Here is a 14,380-nt window from a genome sequence, read left to right as displayed (position 1 = left end):
AATAATAATTTACAATAATGGTTATTACAAATAATGACCTATGTACAAAAGCTTTACAAAGTTAAAACAAGATTGAGTCTTCTATCTGATCTCGAACTTTTCAAGGATTCACGATGAGCAAATTAATTTTGCATAAATGTAGATGAAGTTACTTAACATGGAGCTAGCTAAAGTTTTTTCTCAACTGAAGTTTCATAATGTTCTGGTAAAAATACTAAAGTTCAATGTCAATGACCTGAAGTTATATGGTTTCAGTTTTCGAAATTTATTAACTTTTCTGCTTAAATATTGGAAGTTCTCAATTAATAAGCTATAATCACAGTTATAGCTTGGAAAGTTTATAGCATACCAACTGTAGTAAACCAATAACATATATTGTTTTTTGGTATTTCGCGTTGGTTACATTTATAGGTATGAGAGATTTTCTAGAAATTTCGGCCTGCACAACAACGTAGACGATACACAGGTATTTATGTACATATATATATTGTTGAATCTTCTTACATTCTAAAATCTTCGACAATTTCAGTGAATATACTAGAAATTAAAAATATAAAGTTAATGGTAAAAGTTATGTACATTCCTAAATATAAAATTGAATTTAAACAAACATTGATATTAAAATGATTAAAAACAGTAAATCTGTCACACTTGTTTCCTTAAAAAATTAAAAATTCTCTAAGGCCAATTTTTGATTAAGATACACTGAAAACAACACATGAAATATAATACATTGTCAAAGAATCTTGACAGTTTATGACATAATCAATGCAGATAATCTTATGATTATAAAAAATACAACACAGCATGCGAATACACCAGCAGAGATGTTATCAATCTTTTTTCACATGGATTATCTTGTAATGATAAACTCCAACTGAAAATTATTCTGTTTTTGTTCATTGTTTGGTTTATATGCGTCAAAGGGTTACGATCAATGTTAATGACAGTAGGTTGTTGTGATGCAAAAACATACACACTGGAATCTTCTAAAGCTAACATTAAAACCAATCTTTGTTTCTCAACAGTAGAATAATTATTTTGGCTTCAATTAAACATCTTAGAAATGTAACAAACAAGGTTTTTAGTATATTTTTTTCATCTCATTGAAATAGAATAACCCCAGCATCACAATAACACGCAAAAATACAGGGCGAACGTACAATTAAAATAGAACATTTTCAAAAACAGATTACAATGTGTCAGACCTTTCGAGCCTTTAACTTTTCCTTAATAGGTTTGTTAATAGTACAGTGATGTCAGCAAAATTTTTACAAAACTACAAGTCATTTTCAAAAATCTGATTAAATATTTCTTGTTGATAACAGTTGGATAATTCACAATACAATTAACATTTTCACTGGCGAATTCCATGTAAGTCCGATCATCTGCTTGATAAGACCTCGAAACCTATTGTACTAATATGCATGCTTTGAGAATAGTTACTTTAATCTTACCGTAATTTATACAGTATTATATGTATAGAACGGCATATGCTTTTTTATACATTTATTTATATTAAAGCACTTTGTAATCATCATGAAAGTTTCTCGATAGGCCATTACATGGTCTGGGCAACCCCCTCAAAATGGTAGAAATATTTATGAACTTAATTTTCATTGAATGGTTGCATTTTAGCATGTGACGATTCTAAGTTTTTATTTTGCCTATGGTGATCGGGATTTAATCTAATTTCCAGTTGCTCAAGTTTAGATTATTTCTTGGCTTCAGTGCGAGCTTTTTTTGTCCTCGAGACGTTTATTTTCTCTTTGAGTTTCAGTACGAGCTTTTCCTTTCTTGGCCTAGATACGAGCTTGTTCTTTCTCATTTTTTGACACAATATTGTTAGTGTTAAAGCTCGATTTCTTAGAATTTTAGCTAGGTCTCTGTCTTGTCGTTATAATTCAACTCCGATTGGCGAGTGGGATCACTTAAGATTTATCTTGATGATTACAAACAAAACAGGGTATTGCTGACTGGAAATTTACTAATATGCTTTTTATTTCATTTTTAGATTATAAGACTGTTTCCAGATGTTTTAATGCAAGAAGAATCAGAAACAAAGTATCTAATTCTTGATGACGAGAAACCCAATTTAAGTAAAAATGTATCTTAGAACGGCTTGTATGGGTATTAACACCTTTATTGATAAGGAGAGAACAATGTTTTGACCTAGGAAGATTGAAACATTGTTCTCTCCTTATTAATAAACGTGTTAATACCAAAACGAGCTGTTCTGAGATACAAAGTCTACTTGTTTTACAGTTGTCTACTTTGTCTGGATTAATCGGAGCTAAGTTTATTATTTTCAAAAGTGCAATATAATCTTATTTCTATAATAAACCAAATATCTTAATTTTCCATGTGGAATTCAAAATTTTTCATTAACTACGAAGTACTGAACATATTATTATTATTAGAATTTTGAAGAAACAAACTACGGATCCCATAGTTACGAGGAATGAACTTGAGTAATTTATCAATTTTTACATGCTTAGAATGTTTTGAGTATTCTTGTCTTCGAACATTCACCAAGGTCGAACATAATGTGATAAGATAACTATTTCAAAATATGCCTTTATAATGAACATAAAGTGACGTAAAAGACTGCTATCTGTGAATTGAAACTTTTCAAGGACGTTTGCTGTATTATACTATCATCAGTTGGCTTTCTTACAGCTATTGCAATTGTGATACAAGGATGATTCGTTGCAGTGATCCGTTATTAACAATCATCCATCACCAAGATATTTCACAAAACTTTGCAGTTTTAAGATCAAGTAAACGTATATAATATTTCTTATTTACAACCTTTTTTTTATCTAACGTTAGCTACAACTGAATATTTTATTTTTTTAGTTCATAAATTTTTGTTACTACAATGAAAGTTTCGGTTGTAAAACGTGTTTAAGACTACCTGAGATGAAACTGCTTTTGAATAAAGAAATAATACTCAAATTCTTCCACTTAAAAATGTTTAAAATACAGCTTAAAAGCTCGCATTTTCTCATTTTAATATTTCTAATATATACGATAAGAAGCACATTTTCAACATCAAGTTTCGTATTGTACTTTTCCAGAACTTTTCTTCAAGTAATTCCCTTCCGAATATTTCTCATTTTAGCAGTTAGAGAACCTTTAAAAATACTTTATATTGAAAAGTTAAATAATTAGCAAAATAACAATATCAACATAAACTTGCTTAAAACATATTAACATGCTATTTTAGTAATCAAACGAACTTTCTTTCTATTTACAGTTTTAACAAACTATCCAGGCCTTATTTCGACTAATGCATCTATTACTGTAAAAACAACAACAGCACCACTTTTGGCACATATTCCATCCTTATATGAAGTTTACTTCAACCAAACCTTCTGTTTAGATGGCTCATTATCTACTGATTTAGGACGACAACAAGGAAAAATGAAGTTCTTATGGATCTGTACAAAACATTATAGTAATGGTTGTTATGTTCGTGACAAGAATGGTATAGGTCACATTCGACTAGAACAATGGTTGCAAAAAACTACAATGCCGTCAATATGCATTCAGGGAGGATTGTTAAACCCTGGAATGTAAGTGTTCTTGACATTGAAATTCTTTATATTTTTATTTTTTTCTTATCACTGTTTACCAAAGCTTGTTTATCAAAATTATTCAGCATTAGTTTATATTAGTTAAAGGAATTCATGATACCACTATTATACAATGCTTAAAATAAAATTGTTTCTTGATTCTAATTACATGTTGATGTTTAAGCAGTTTAACAGAGGATATTTTAAAAAATCACCCCGAAAACTGATCACGCCGGAGGCATGCGCGTGATCGAAAATTCAATTAAATTCGCACCAAGTAAGAGATTTAAAAGATTTTCCAGAACAAGAACAATGTAAAGATATATTTCTGAAAATAATTCTATTTCGTAAAGCAATAGTACTATAGCTACCCACTCTGGATTTATGTACTAGAGTAGCAATTGAACAAGACTCATTTAACTCCACGTAAACAATTTTTATATATTCATATTAGCCCTTTTACTAAAGGTTAGAGCTTGGCATAACCAGATAGTTTGATCTCTCTAACAGCAATTTGCAAGTCACTGGTACGTATCCTCGTCACACCAAACAGTCGTGGGAGCATTATAATGTGATGGTCAATCTCACTATTCATTGGTAAAAATAGACCAAGAGCTGACAGCAGGTGATGGTGACTTGTTGTCTTCACTTTAATCTTACACTGCTAAATTAGGGATGGCAAGCGCAGATATCCTTCGTCTCGTTTTGTGTGAGATTCAAAAACAAACTAAAGATTAGTGATCCAAGAAGTCAGAAGAGTAATAGTCAATTTATTAGCATGACTGGTGGACATCTGGTTTGTACTGAAGTTACTGTTTTTTCTGCGGTTAATAGTTAAGAACTGGGAACGATTTTAGATTTAGTAGCTCTGTAGTTTACAAAAATAGCCATGCATTTTAATGTTTCATTGATTGTATTTTTTGAAACAACTGTGAACAAACAAAAGTACGAAAAAACAGCCATATGTTGGTTAATGAATATTATAACACTTATATATCATTTCGTTTAAAGACTATTATATGCTTTTAGCTCAAAACTTCAACAACAGGTTAAAGGATAGCAATAAAAAAAGAAATAATTTTCAAATTAATTAGGTTTTGTTTCTATTAACGATAAATTCAGTTTTTTTATAATTCTTAAAGAAGATTCTTTTTAATGTTTTAATGTTATTAAATTATTTTTTAATATTTTTAAACTTGTTTATAAAAACAGTTATTAAATAATTATTTCCTTGAATATTTTTATGTACTTGTCTTTCGTCATGTCACTTTCAACATCATTGGAAGAATCATAATCGGAAAAGAAATCATTTATAAATTATAATATATAAGACCTATTTTTGTATTAACGAACAGTTCTCCTTTCTCTCTCTCTCGGGATTTGGGTGATCTTATGTACCCTGAAGGGTCAGATACGTTTAGGCCTTTTCATCCAGTTCTCTTTCATAAAGTTTTTTTTTTTTCTATTTCGCGCAAAGCTACACGAGGGCTATCTGCGCTAACCATTCCTAATTTAGCAGTGTAAGATTAGAAAAAAGGCAGTTTATCATCACCATTCACTTACTACCAACTCTTGGGCTACTGTTTTAGCAACGAATAGTACGACTGGCCGTAACATTATATATCGCCTCATGGTTGAAAGGGCGAGCATGTTTGATGCGACGATAATTTGAACCCGCGACCCTCAGATTTCGAGTCAAGCGCCATAAGAGTAACCAGCATATATGGTTTCAATCATTATTTTAAAACGTTTTATTTTAACAGTATAATGAATTTTTTTATCTATATAATTGACGTTTACATATCGTGTCATAATCAGTTGTGATATGTTGTTCTCTCTTTATATAAGAAGATCCAGTATTTCTTCGTAATTACTCTTAGGTATATTTCTAAATGTAAAAGAAAGTTTGCTTGAAGCTTATCTGCCAAGGATATAAAAACAATACTAATATTTCAAGTGATTTGTCTCGAACAGTTTAATTTCCTTGTTAATTAATCGTCGCACATCATGGTTTATTCACTCAATAATCTAAATTTTCATATTCTTGCTTTCTGGTTATTATATATTTGACTATAATCAAAGCTAACTCTGAAATAACATAAGCGTTATAGTTAAGTTGGGTAAAATCGATTTAATGCATGAATGCGTTATGTACGATACCATACTAATAAAACTTAACATGAAATAATGAAATTTGAATAATTTCTACATGTTTTACATGGATCAGTCAACTTCAGGAGAGCACAAAACCTAAGCTAGCTTGGTGATTTAGGTGTGTCTTGAATACAGAGGTTAAGCTAACAATTCAAAACAGTTTGTGTAATAATTATATAATAAAACAATCAAATTTGATATATTAAATATTTCGTACAAGACTGATACTAAAGGTTACAATAATGACACCAGATAATAATTCAGATGAAGGAAACATGTAGTCACTAGCTGTAGGTTTCAAGTATTGTCGTTCTTGTCTAAATCTGAAGTCAAACCAGAAAAAAAATGTTTATGAATATACAAAATAATAAATAGTAAATACAATGAATACCATAATTATACAAGTAGCTGAAGTATGAGTGCCGTTTTTGAAACATATCAGTGTTAAACTTACCACGAGGTATGTCTAAGACAGTTATTGCCACATTCCATAACCTCTGTTATTTAACAAAAATATATTGAGCGGGCACCGAGAACTAATAAATATAAAGCAATAAGTAAAGTTATATCTTCGGTAAATACCGAACACAAAACGCGTACGTTTTACGAAAGTTTATTATTTTGTAATAACGAGACTTTCTCAGTAAAGTTAAACGAACGTGACTACGTCAAATAAGAATCAACTATTTAAGTTTATTAACTGATGACTTAATAGCATGTCATATAAATTGATTGATTGTTTGTAAGTAAGCATAAAGCTATACAATGGGGTTTCTGTGCTCTACCTACAACGAACATTGAAACCTGGTTTATGTGGGTAGGAGTCTGCTAAGATACTGCAATGCCAGTCGTGGGCGTCATTTATATAAACCAAAAATTAGAAAAAAAAACTTCAATTTGTGATTCTTTTCCGTTTAGTTACAGTTTCACACTTATAATATCCAAAGACATTAGGAATAACAACCAAACATGCGTCGTCAATCTTAAAGAAAAGCAAGATGGTATCGAAGTAATCATTCAACGTGTTGCTGAACCTAGTGGAACCACACTTCTAAACGCTATTGCACGTAGCGACGAGGCGAAAGATCTCAGATGGAAGTTAATTGAAAAAGGTAAATATTTTCTTTACTTATTTTATAAGGTTAGTACAATTTCCACTGGTAAACTGAACAAACTTTGAATAATTCAAAAATTTGCTTTATAGTGGGACAAATAAATAGCATGCCTTCGTAGTTTTTACAAAAACCACACCGAAAATATTGTTTATGTCGGACATTGAAAGTTAAAGAGTGATATAAGATAAAATCAAATTAATAGATAACATATTTAAAATCATATTAATTTTTGTACTATATATACTGTATATGTTCATATATTCTGAAAATTTCTATTTATCTTAATAAATATTAATGGACAGATTATCAATCAAGAGAATGGAATTCAATGAACAATAATCAGTGATGTCGAGAAACCCACTTGTTGAGAAATTTATATGCAAAAACGGCTCGTTTGGGTTGAGAAAATATTTTATAGAAGAACCAACAACGTTTCGACCTTCAAAATATGTCATTCAGGTTCACAAATTTATTCAAAACCCGGAACAAAACCACATGTTTGATACTATTGTAAAACTGTGTGACAAACACCAGACCAACATTATTTATATAATTTGAATATATAACTTTATTTATATTAATATAGGTATAAAGGCGTTCCTTTATATTGGTTTGTTTTGATTTTAAGTTGTTGTATAAGTAAGGCTTCACACGTTTTCGTTTGTTGCATGTCAAATTCTTTATTTAACCATTGAGTGTTTTCTATGATTATGTTGTGTTTATTTGACTTAAAGTGTTCGAAAACGTTAAAGGTGACTTTTATGTTCTTTGAATCTGGTTTCCAATTTTCTACTTGTTTCTCAATATAAAGTCGTTGCAGTTATCACATATATTTTATAAATAAAATTATATTTTCAAACATCTAATACCGCCCTCTGACATTCCACACAATACACAAATTTATTCAAACATGTGGTCAGCTTCCTAAGTTCTATACTTTGTGAACCTGACACTGACCGAAACAAACGTTGTTCGCTCTTCTATGTAAAATATTTATGTTTGGCTCAACCCAAACGAGCCGTTTTTGCATATAAATTTCTCAATGAACAATAAATTTAATGGATTCAATTATTTTTACCAATATAACCTTTTTAATGATTATCTTCAATTTGGTGTTTAAAAATGCACCAATTATCTGTTTGTTTTTCTAAGATATTAATTGATGCATGCCTTTTTTCAATTTTTGAAATATTGTTACTTTTTACATTTCGTAAATTTTGTTGCTTATTCCTGATATATACATATACTGTCAGCTGAAAGATGAGAAGTGCTCCATGAAACCAGAACATTTTATCATCAGAGTAGTTATCCCTGTACTCTGGACACACGTGCGTATTGGATGTGTCTGAGAATAGAGACCTTGAAGCTATAGTTCCAACAAGTGGGACAAGAGGGCGCATTGTTATAATGTTATCATGAAGTTCCTCAATGTATGATTTTGTCGTCAATCTCTAGATTTAATTATGTTACAAGTAAAATTATTGTTTAATGAAAACTTACTATTTCATCAGTTTGTAGTTATGTTATCCATATAACTATATTATTGACAAAATATTTGATTTTACACATGTTACTTTATAGTTTTAGTTTAAATGCACTTTATAAAGGCAGAGAGTATTACTAAATATAATGTTTGTCCAGGGTTATGGAACTGTTTGTGGATTATGTTACTATAGATAGATGGACTTACAAAAGTAGGTAGTACTTTTCTGGATCGTATACAAATTTTATATTGTATGTAATTGTGTATGTTTTACAAAGGTGCTTCTACACATTCATAAGGAAGCGTGAAGTTTTCAATATATTTCATCTTATTTTTCATTTACTTCTTTTTCTATAAGATTATAATATTACTAATATATTCAATTACTGCTGAAACGTTTTTACTACACGTGATGATTTTATAAATATTGAAAAAATACAGACAATCACATTTAACAAAGTGATTATAGCTCTTAATTTTTATATTTAAGCACACTTTTTGCAATTTGTGTCATGATAAAGCCCTTTTTTTAAATATCATGCACTTTAGTTAGCTTTTCTTCGTATATATAACTGTGTTCTTGACAAATTATGTCATTTGAAGCAGGCAATATTCTATAGCACACCTGCCATTTCACTTTTACAACTCAATGAAATAATTATATATATATATATATATAATATAAATATTATCTATTGTTTGATTAGGAGATTAATAATCATTAATTTACTTTACACACTTTTATCACACTAAAACTGTCTCTTAGTTTGCTACAACTAAATATAATAATTGAATGGCCTATTCTTTATCCACATATTTTATAGAGTAACTTGAAAATTAAAATTTCATAAACTTTGAGACTGTATGACGTTATAAACAGTTCCAAACTCAAAAAAAAACATTTACTTTTAGAAAATACACATATCATCACATGATCACAAATATGCATGGCCTTTCTAAGACTAGTGTTTATCTAAATAGAGGTTGATAAAATAATTGTATCAAAGCATCAACAATGCCCAGTTTTAAACACATTTAAAGTTGTTATTAAATTAACATCGTAAAAAGTTTGTGACACAGTGTTTCTAATATTTGCATATGCTTCAACGAAGTATATTTTAGTTTCTATAAACAAGAAATTAATTATATTTTCGTATATTTCATTTCAATTTATTAGATTTCTGAATGTACATACAAACCTTTAATTATAAATAAAGTGGCTGTTTCAAGGATTTTAAATAACCTGAATTATAAAATTCAGCGTTCTTGTAGAGAGATGATATTTTGTCATATTCCAGTAAGGTTTCATTTATACTATATGCATCATAATTTATAATTTTACTGGATATGCTTTCAAGCAAATTATATTCATTCCAATGCATTATGTAATAGTTTATGCAGTTTATAATTGAGAGAGAATTATTGGTAAAATGTTCAATTTAATTTTCTCATGTGGTAATGTCCATAACTTATAAAATATAATTAATAGATACGAACTAATGTTATCATTACAATTAAATAATTGTTGTTATACGTCACATGATTTGCCTTGAAAATGATGCCTATTTTCATCTTTAGCTATATGGTCAGTTAAGTTTAAAGGATGTGAATGTATATAAGTAACAATTACAGTTGTTACGTTTTTGCTTACCAAAGCTTATTTCTTACTACAAAGTAATATATTTAAAATGAAATATTTTTGACAAGGACATAGTAATAGCGATAACATAAAGCCAAACTGATGAAACAATAAGTAAGTAAATAATGATACAGCTTGTAACATAGAGTACTGCGCAAAAGTGTTAGAACAAGAGAATAATTTGTTATTCTTTCCATTTTGTGGGGCTAATTCTATCATACCATTCCATAATTTAAATTTGATTACCATAGTAATACTTTTCTGATCTCTCTTGACAAACTAATGAGGCAGGGTGAAAATACTTAACTTCTTTATAAGTTTCATACACTTGTACTGACGATATGTCATGAAAGTTTTGCTTCAATGAACATACTAATCGAATTTAGGGTATAAAATTACTGACATGATATCCCACGTAGTTTCTTAAGTGTATAGAAAGAAGATAGCAAGGAAATAGCATATGACACTGAAATAACTTGAAGTAGTATAATAGCACTCCACAAGCACATCTTAATAAAATCATTGTTAACAATATATATTAAGTTTTGTTGTAGTAACAAAGAGAAATGTCAAAAGACCATGATATTTGCATAAAAAGCTTTATGTGATTCTGTTTGGGATTTCTGACACAAAGCTGCATACTTGAAATGAGCCTCAAACACTGTCAAGAACACCCTAGATTGTGAAACTGACAAAGATAAATTTGATAATATGAAAGGAGACAAAACATTTCTGTAATACTGGTGTTCAGTATCGTTATTTGTGCAGTTTTCGAACTGGAAGGAAAACCATTACTGATCTAAAACATGTGATAAGCGACCCAATGACATAAAAAGTGTCCAGATCTAAAGTATCAAGAATTCTCAAAGAGAACGAAATATGTTGTCGTGTAGCAGTTTAAAACCTTTATTTCGATATCCAAATAGTGTCAAGAGACTGATATTTGATAAAAAGTACAAAAACTGACCGTTGATGATTGGACAATGACGTTATAGTTTAAAATACATTGTTCAAAACAAAGTTTTTACGTTCAGCAGGAGAAAGGTGAAATATACTTACCTCATATAGTATCTACTATGAAGCATGCAACATGAATTATGATCAACTGTTTTTTTATACAGTATACCCTCACCTATTCGCGGTTCCCCATTCGCGGCCCCGCATTTTAGGCCTAAGGCAACAAGACAGAGACTAAAAGCGCTTTTCGAGGGTATGTCTGTATTTACTCTCTCAAGCTGTATTTACAAAATACATGTGTTGTACGATGGAATAATGGCACAGCATAATTGCCATCAGCTACTATCTCAGCGATTAGCATATTATTGGTAAAGAATCCTACTACCAAGAAGATAATGACCCAAAAAGCCATGCAATATATATAGAAATTAATTAGCTGGGAAATAAAGTGGTGGAGTCATTAAAACGATATAATGGCCCCAACTAGTATCAATTTAATAGATCAAAACTTTAAAACGAAAGCTAATTCCAACAAAACTTCGTGGGAAGGTATTAGAACCACTAGAAGTAAAATCTAAAAGGACAGTTCCCTGCTGAGAGAGTGGTCTTTAGATTTACAATGATGACATGAGGGGTTTGATTCCCTTTGGTGGACAAAACAAATAGCCCTATGTGGTTTTTTTTATACAAACGCACACACACACGTACATTATTAAATATATTGCAAAGATGCTTTAAAGACTGTCTGCAGTTATTAAAGCAAAATGTGTGCACACAAAATATTAACTCTTTGGCAAAATAAGCATTTCCCTGAAATTTCGTTTTATTGAATAAGATGATTAATATAATATTAATATATCGTCTGTGATTTCCCTTCCACAGTTCTTTGAAAATATTTTGAAACTTAATTTTTGACTTTGCCCCAAAGCATTTGCAGAATACTGCAATTAGATTTTAAACATTAATGCCATAATCACACATTGAGACACTCTGCAGTGGCATCATACCCATGGACGCCTGGTTATACATTGTAGAACTGCCTATCATGTCAGCTTAACAAATTGAGCGTAACAATAAACCCTCTGCTTCTACTTCTTAGAACTATGACCTTATTATCTCTTTTCATCCATTGAGGAAGCTGATTCATGTGTTGGTGTGGAGTATAAGGATAACTTCTAATATGGTATGCCTAGGTTCCATTGAGTTTACTATGGTTAATTATACATTAAATTTCATCCAAAGGATGCTTAACTGTGTTAAAATATTTCTAACTATGCTATCTAATGATAATGCTTGGAGTTAGTGTTATTTTGCCTGTGAATGATTTTGGACAATACTAGTATGGAATTACTCTTTTAAAATCGCCCTCGTCTGTCAAAAAAATACTGTGTTTCTGTATGAACCGAAAATATGGTCAAGCACACTATGTATATTACTTTCCCTTCTTAAGGCATCAGTAAATATAATTCCTGGTACAAAGATGTTTTCTGTAGTTTACATTGTTGACAAACTATGTCAAGTATATAGTTTCATTTTAATAATTTATATATGATTACATTGGTATTAAAGAAAATAACGAAAGGTACCTTCACATACATAGACACAATTCTAATTATCTTATGGAATTTCTTTGTGACTTGAAAACTAATGGAGCCGTGTTTTATGGTGTGAATGTAGGATGTGCGGAAATCTAAATTTTAGAACTGTTAAATAAGAGTTTTGAAACATAATTTTAATGATGTTATTAGAAGTTCTTAAATCCAGTTTGAACACAAAACAGAATTTACACATCACAGGTGAAGTTTTTTGTCCTCGACTTATTTTTCCTGAGGGAAATGTAGTTCCTTTTCATTTGACACAGTTGACAAATTCTGACTACAACATGTCTGAACACCCCAACAAAATAGATACTTGACAACAAAGATATATTTAATGGGAACCAACTCGAATATTTATTTTTGAAATTGAAGAATTTCTTGCTCATATCCATAGATTTAAAATTATCTATGATATTACTATATATGTAGGTCTCAAGCAATCACTTAATACACTGTGACTCTGTCTTGGTTTACAATTGTATGAACATAAATATGTGGCAAGTCAACCACATTCAAGTCGTAAATTACTCAAGCGGTTTTAATCTAACAGTAAAGAAATGTAAAATAACGAAATCTGAAAGAGTATTTAGATAATTGATTTATATTACTGTATGTTCAAAGTATAATTATTCCTTGTTTTTACAACTTCATCCATAATTCGTGACATTTCGAACAAAATATTTTTCATATGAATATTGCTGACTTATCAAAATTATTTGTATTGAATAAATTAAACTGATAAATTAATGCACAAACGGTTAACTGAAAGCTAGATGAAATTCTAGTTACTCTAGACTGTAGTGAAATCATTCAAAAAATAGATTTACTTTGCAAAGATTTAGAGAAGAAAATTCATCATAAGCTCCTTTTAAAAGCTGTGACATAATGTCGCAAAAAGATACCTCATTGTGAAATTCTGAAACAAATGGAAGACATTATATTTTTTGATACGAAGGTTAAACCAGAGTGTAGTATCTAAATGTTATTAAGAGACAGTTAAAATAATTAGTTCTCACCTCTTGATGTTCTGCTACAACTTGTAATAAGATGTGCAAAAATAGAAGTTGTCATTTACTCAGGACGTTATTCTGTGTCTCAGTCAATCCAGAATAATTATTAGTTCTAACAGATTGCATTCTTGAAAGTTACGCTAAGAACAAGCGTATGTAAAAGCTTTCTTCATTCCTAGAACAAGAAATACATTATCGATTTATTTTCACAGCATAGTTGATTGTGTTATCATAAAATTATCTTGAATACGTAAAACAAGCCACTTTACAACCCAAGTCGACATAAAGTTCAAGTGGAATGATGTGTAACAAAACTAAATTTGCTAGTTACAAGGGAAACATAAGTAGTGAGATACCACAGAAAATTGAACGCTTTTAACAGTGTAACAACCTTTTCCGAGCTAAAATATTCATTCACTCAAAACCCAAAGATTTGTTTAATTCGAAGATTAGAATTTCTAAGATGAGGATATCCTCTGTATTTAATTACTTAAGAAAATAAAGAATCATTCAAATGCCAGTAAAATCTTTGTCTCTTTTATGTATTGATTTAACAAAACTAACTTTGTACTTCAGACAACAACACGTAACATAATTAAGAAAGATTTTTATCCAGTTGAAAGAAAACATATCAATTAAATCACTTGATGCAGCACTTAGAATTTATTAGCATTCAGAATGTTGAAATGTATACTAGGAACAAGTAACCCTCGTAAATAACATGAATTATGAAAACAAATAAGGAGATTGGAATGCTTTGGACAAGTTTTATAGCCTTACGATGAATTCTAAGAAACGCACCCTATCTTGCAAGTGCTTATTTTCAAGATTTTCATCGTAAGGTGG

The 14,380-nt window shown here is 30.0% G+C and overlaps 1 protein-coding gene across 1 annotated transcript in view; it reads left to right on the top strand.

Moving 5' to 3' along the window:
- The window catches only part of LOC143236500 (uncharacterized), a 92,189-nt gene that overhangs the window by 41,304 nt on the left and 36,505 nt on the right, over positions 1–14,380 (top strand). Inside the window, exons 13-14 of the mRNA XM_076474799.1 lie at positions 3,260–3,578; positions 6,651–6,844. Of these exons, the coding sequence (XP_076330914.1) occupies positions 3,260–3,578; positions 6,651–6,844 (513 nt within the window). The remainder of the gene's footprint in view (positions 1–3,259; positions 3,579–6,650; positions 6,845–14,380) is intronic.

Source organism: Tachypleus tridentatus, chromosome 13 (assembly GCF_004210375.1).
Source record: "Tachypleus tridentatus isolate NWPU-2018 chromosome 13, ASM421037v1, whole genome shotgun sequence".
NCBI classification, from domain to species: domain Eukaryota; kingdom Metazoa; phylum Arthropoda; class Merostomata; order Xiphosura; family Limulidae; genus Tachypleus; species Tachypleus tridentatus.
The sequence above is the reverse complement of the archived record's forward strand: the minus strand, read 5'-3'. Positions and strand labels throughout refer to the sequence as shown.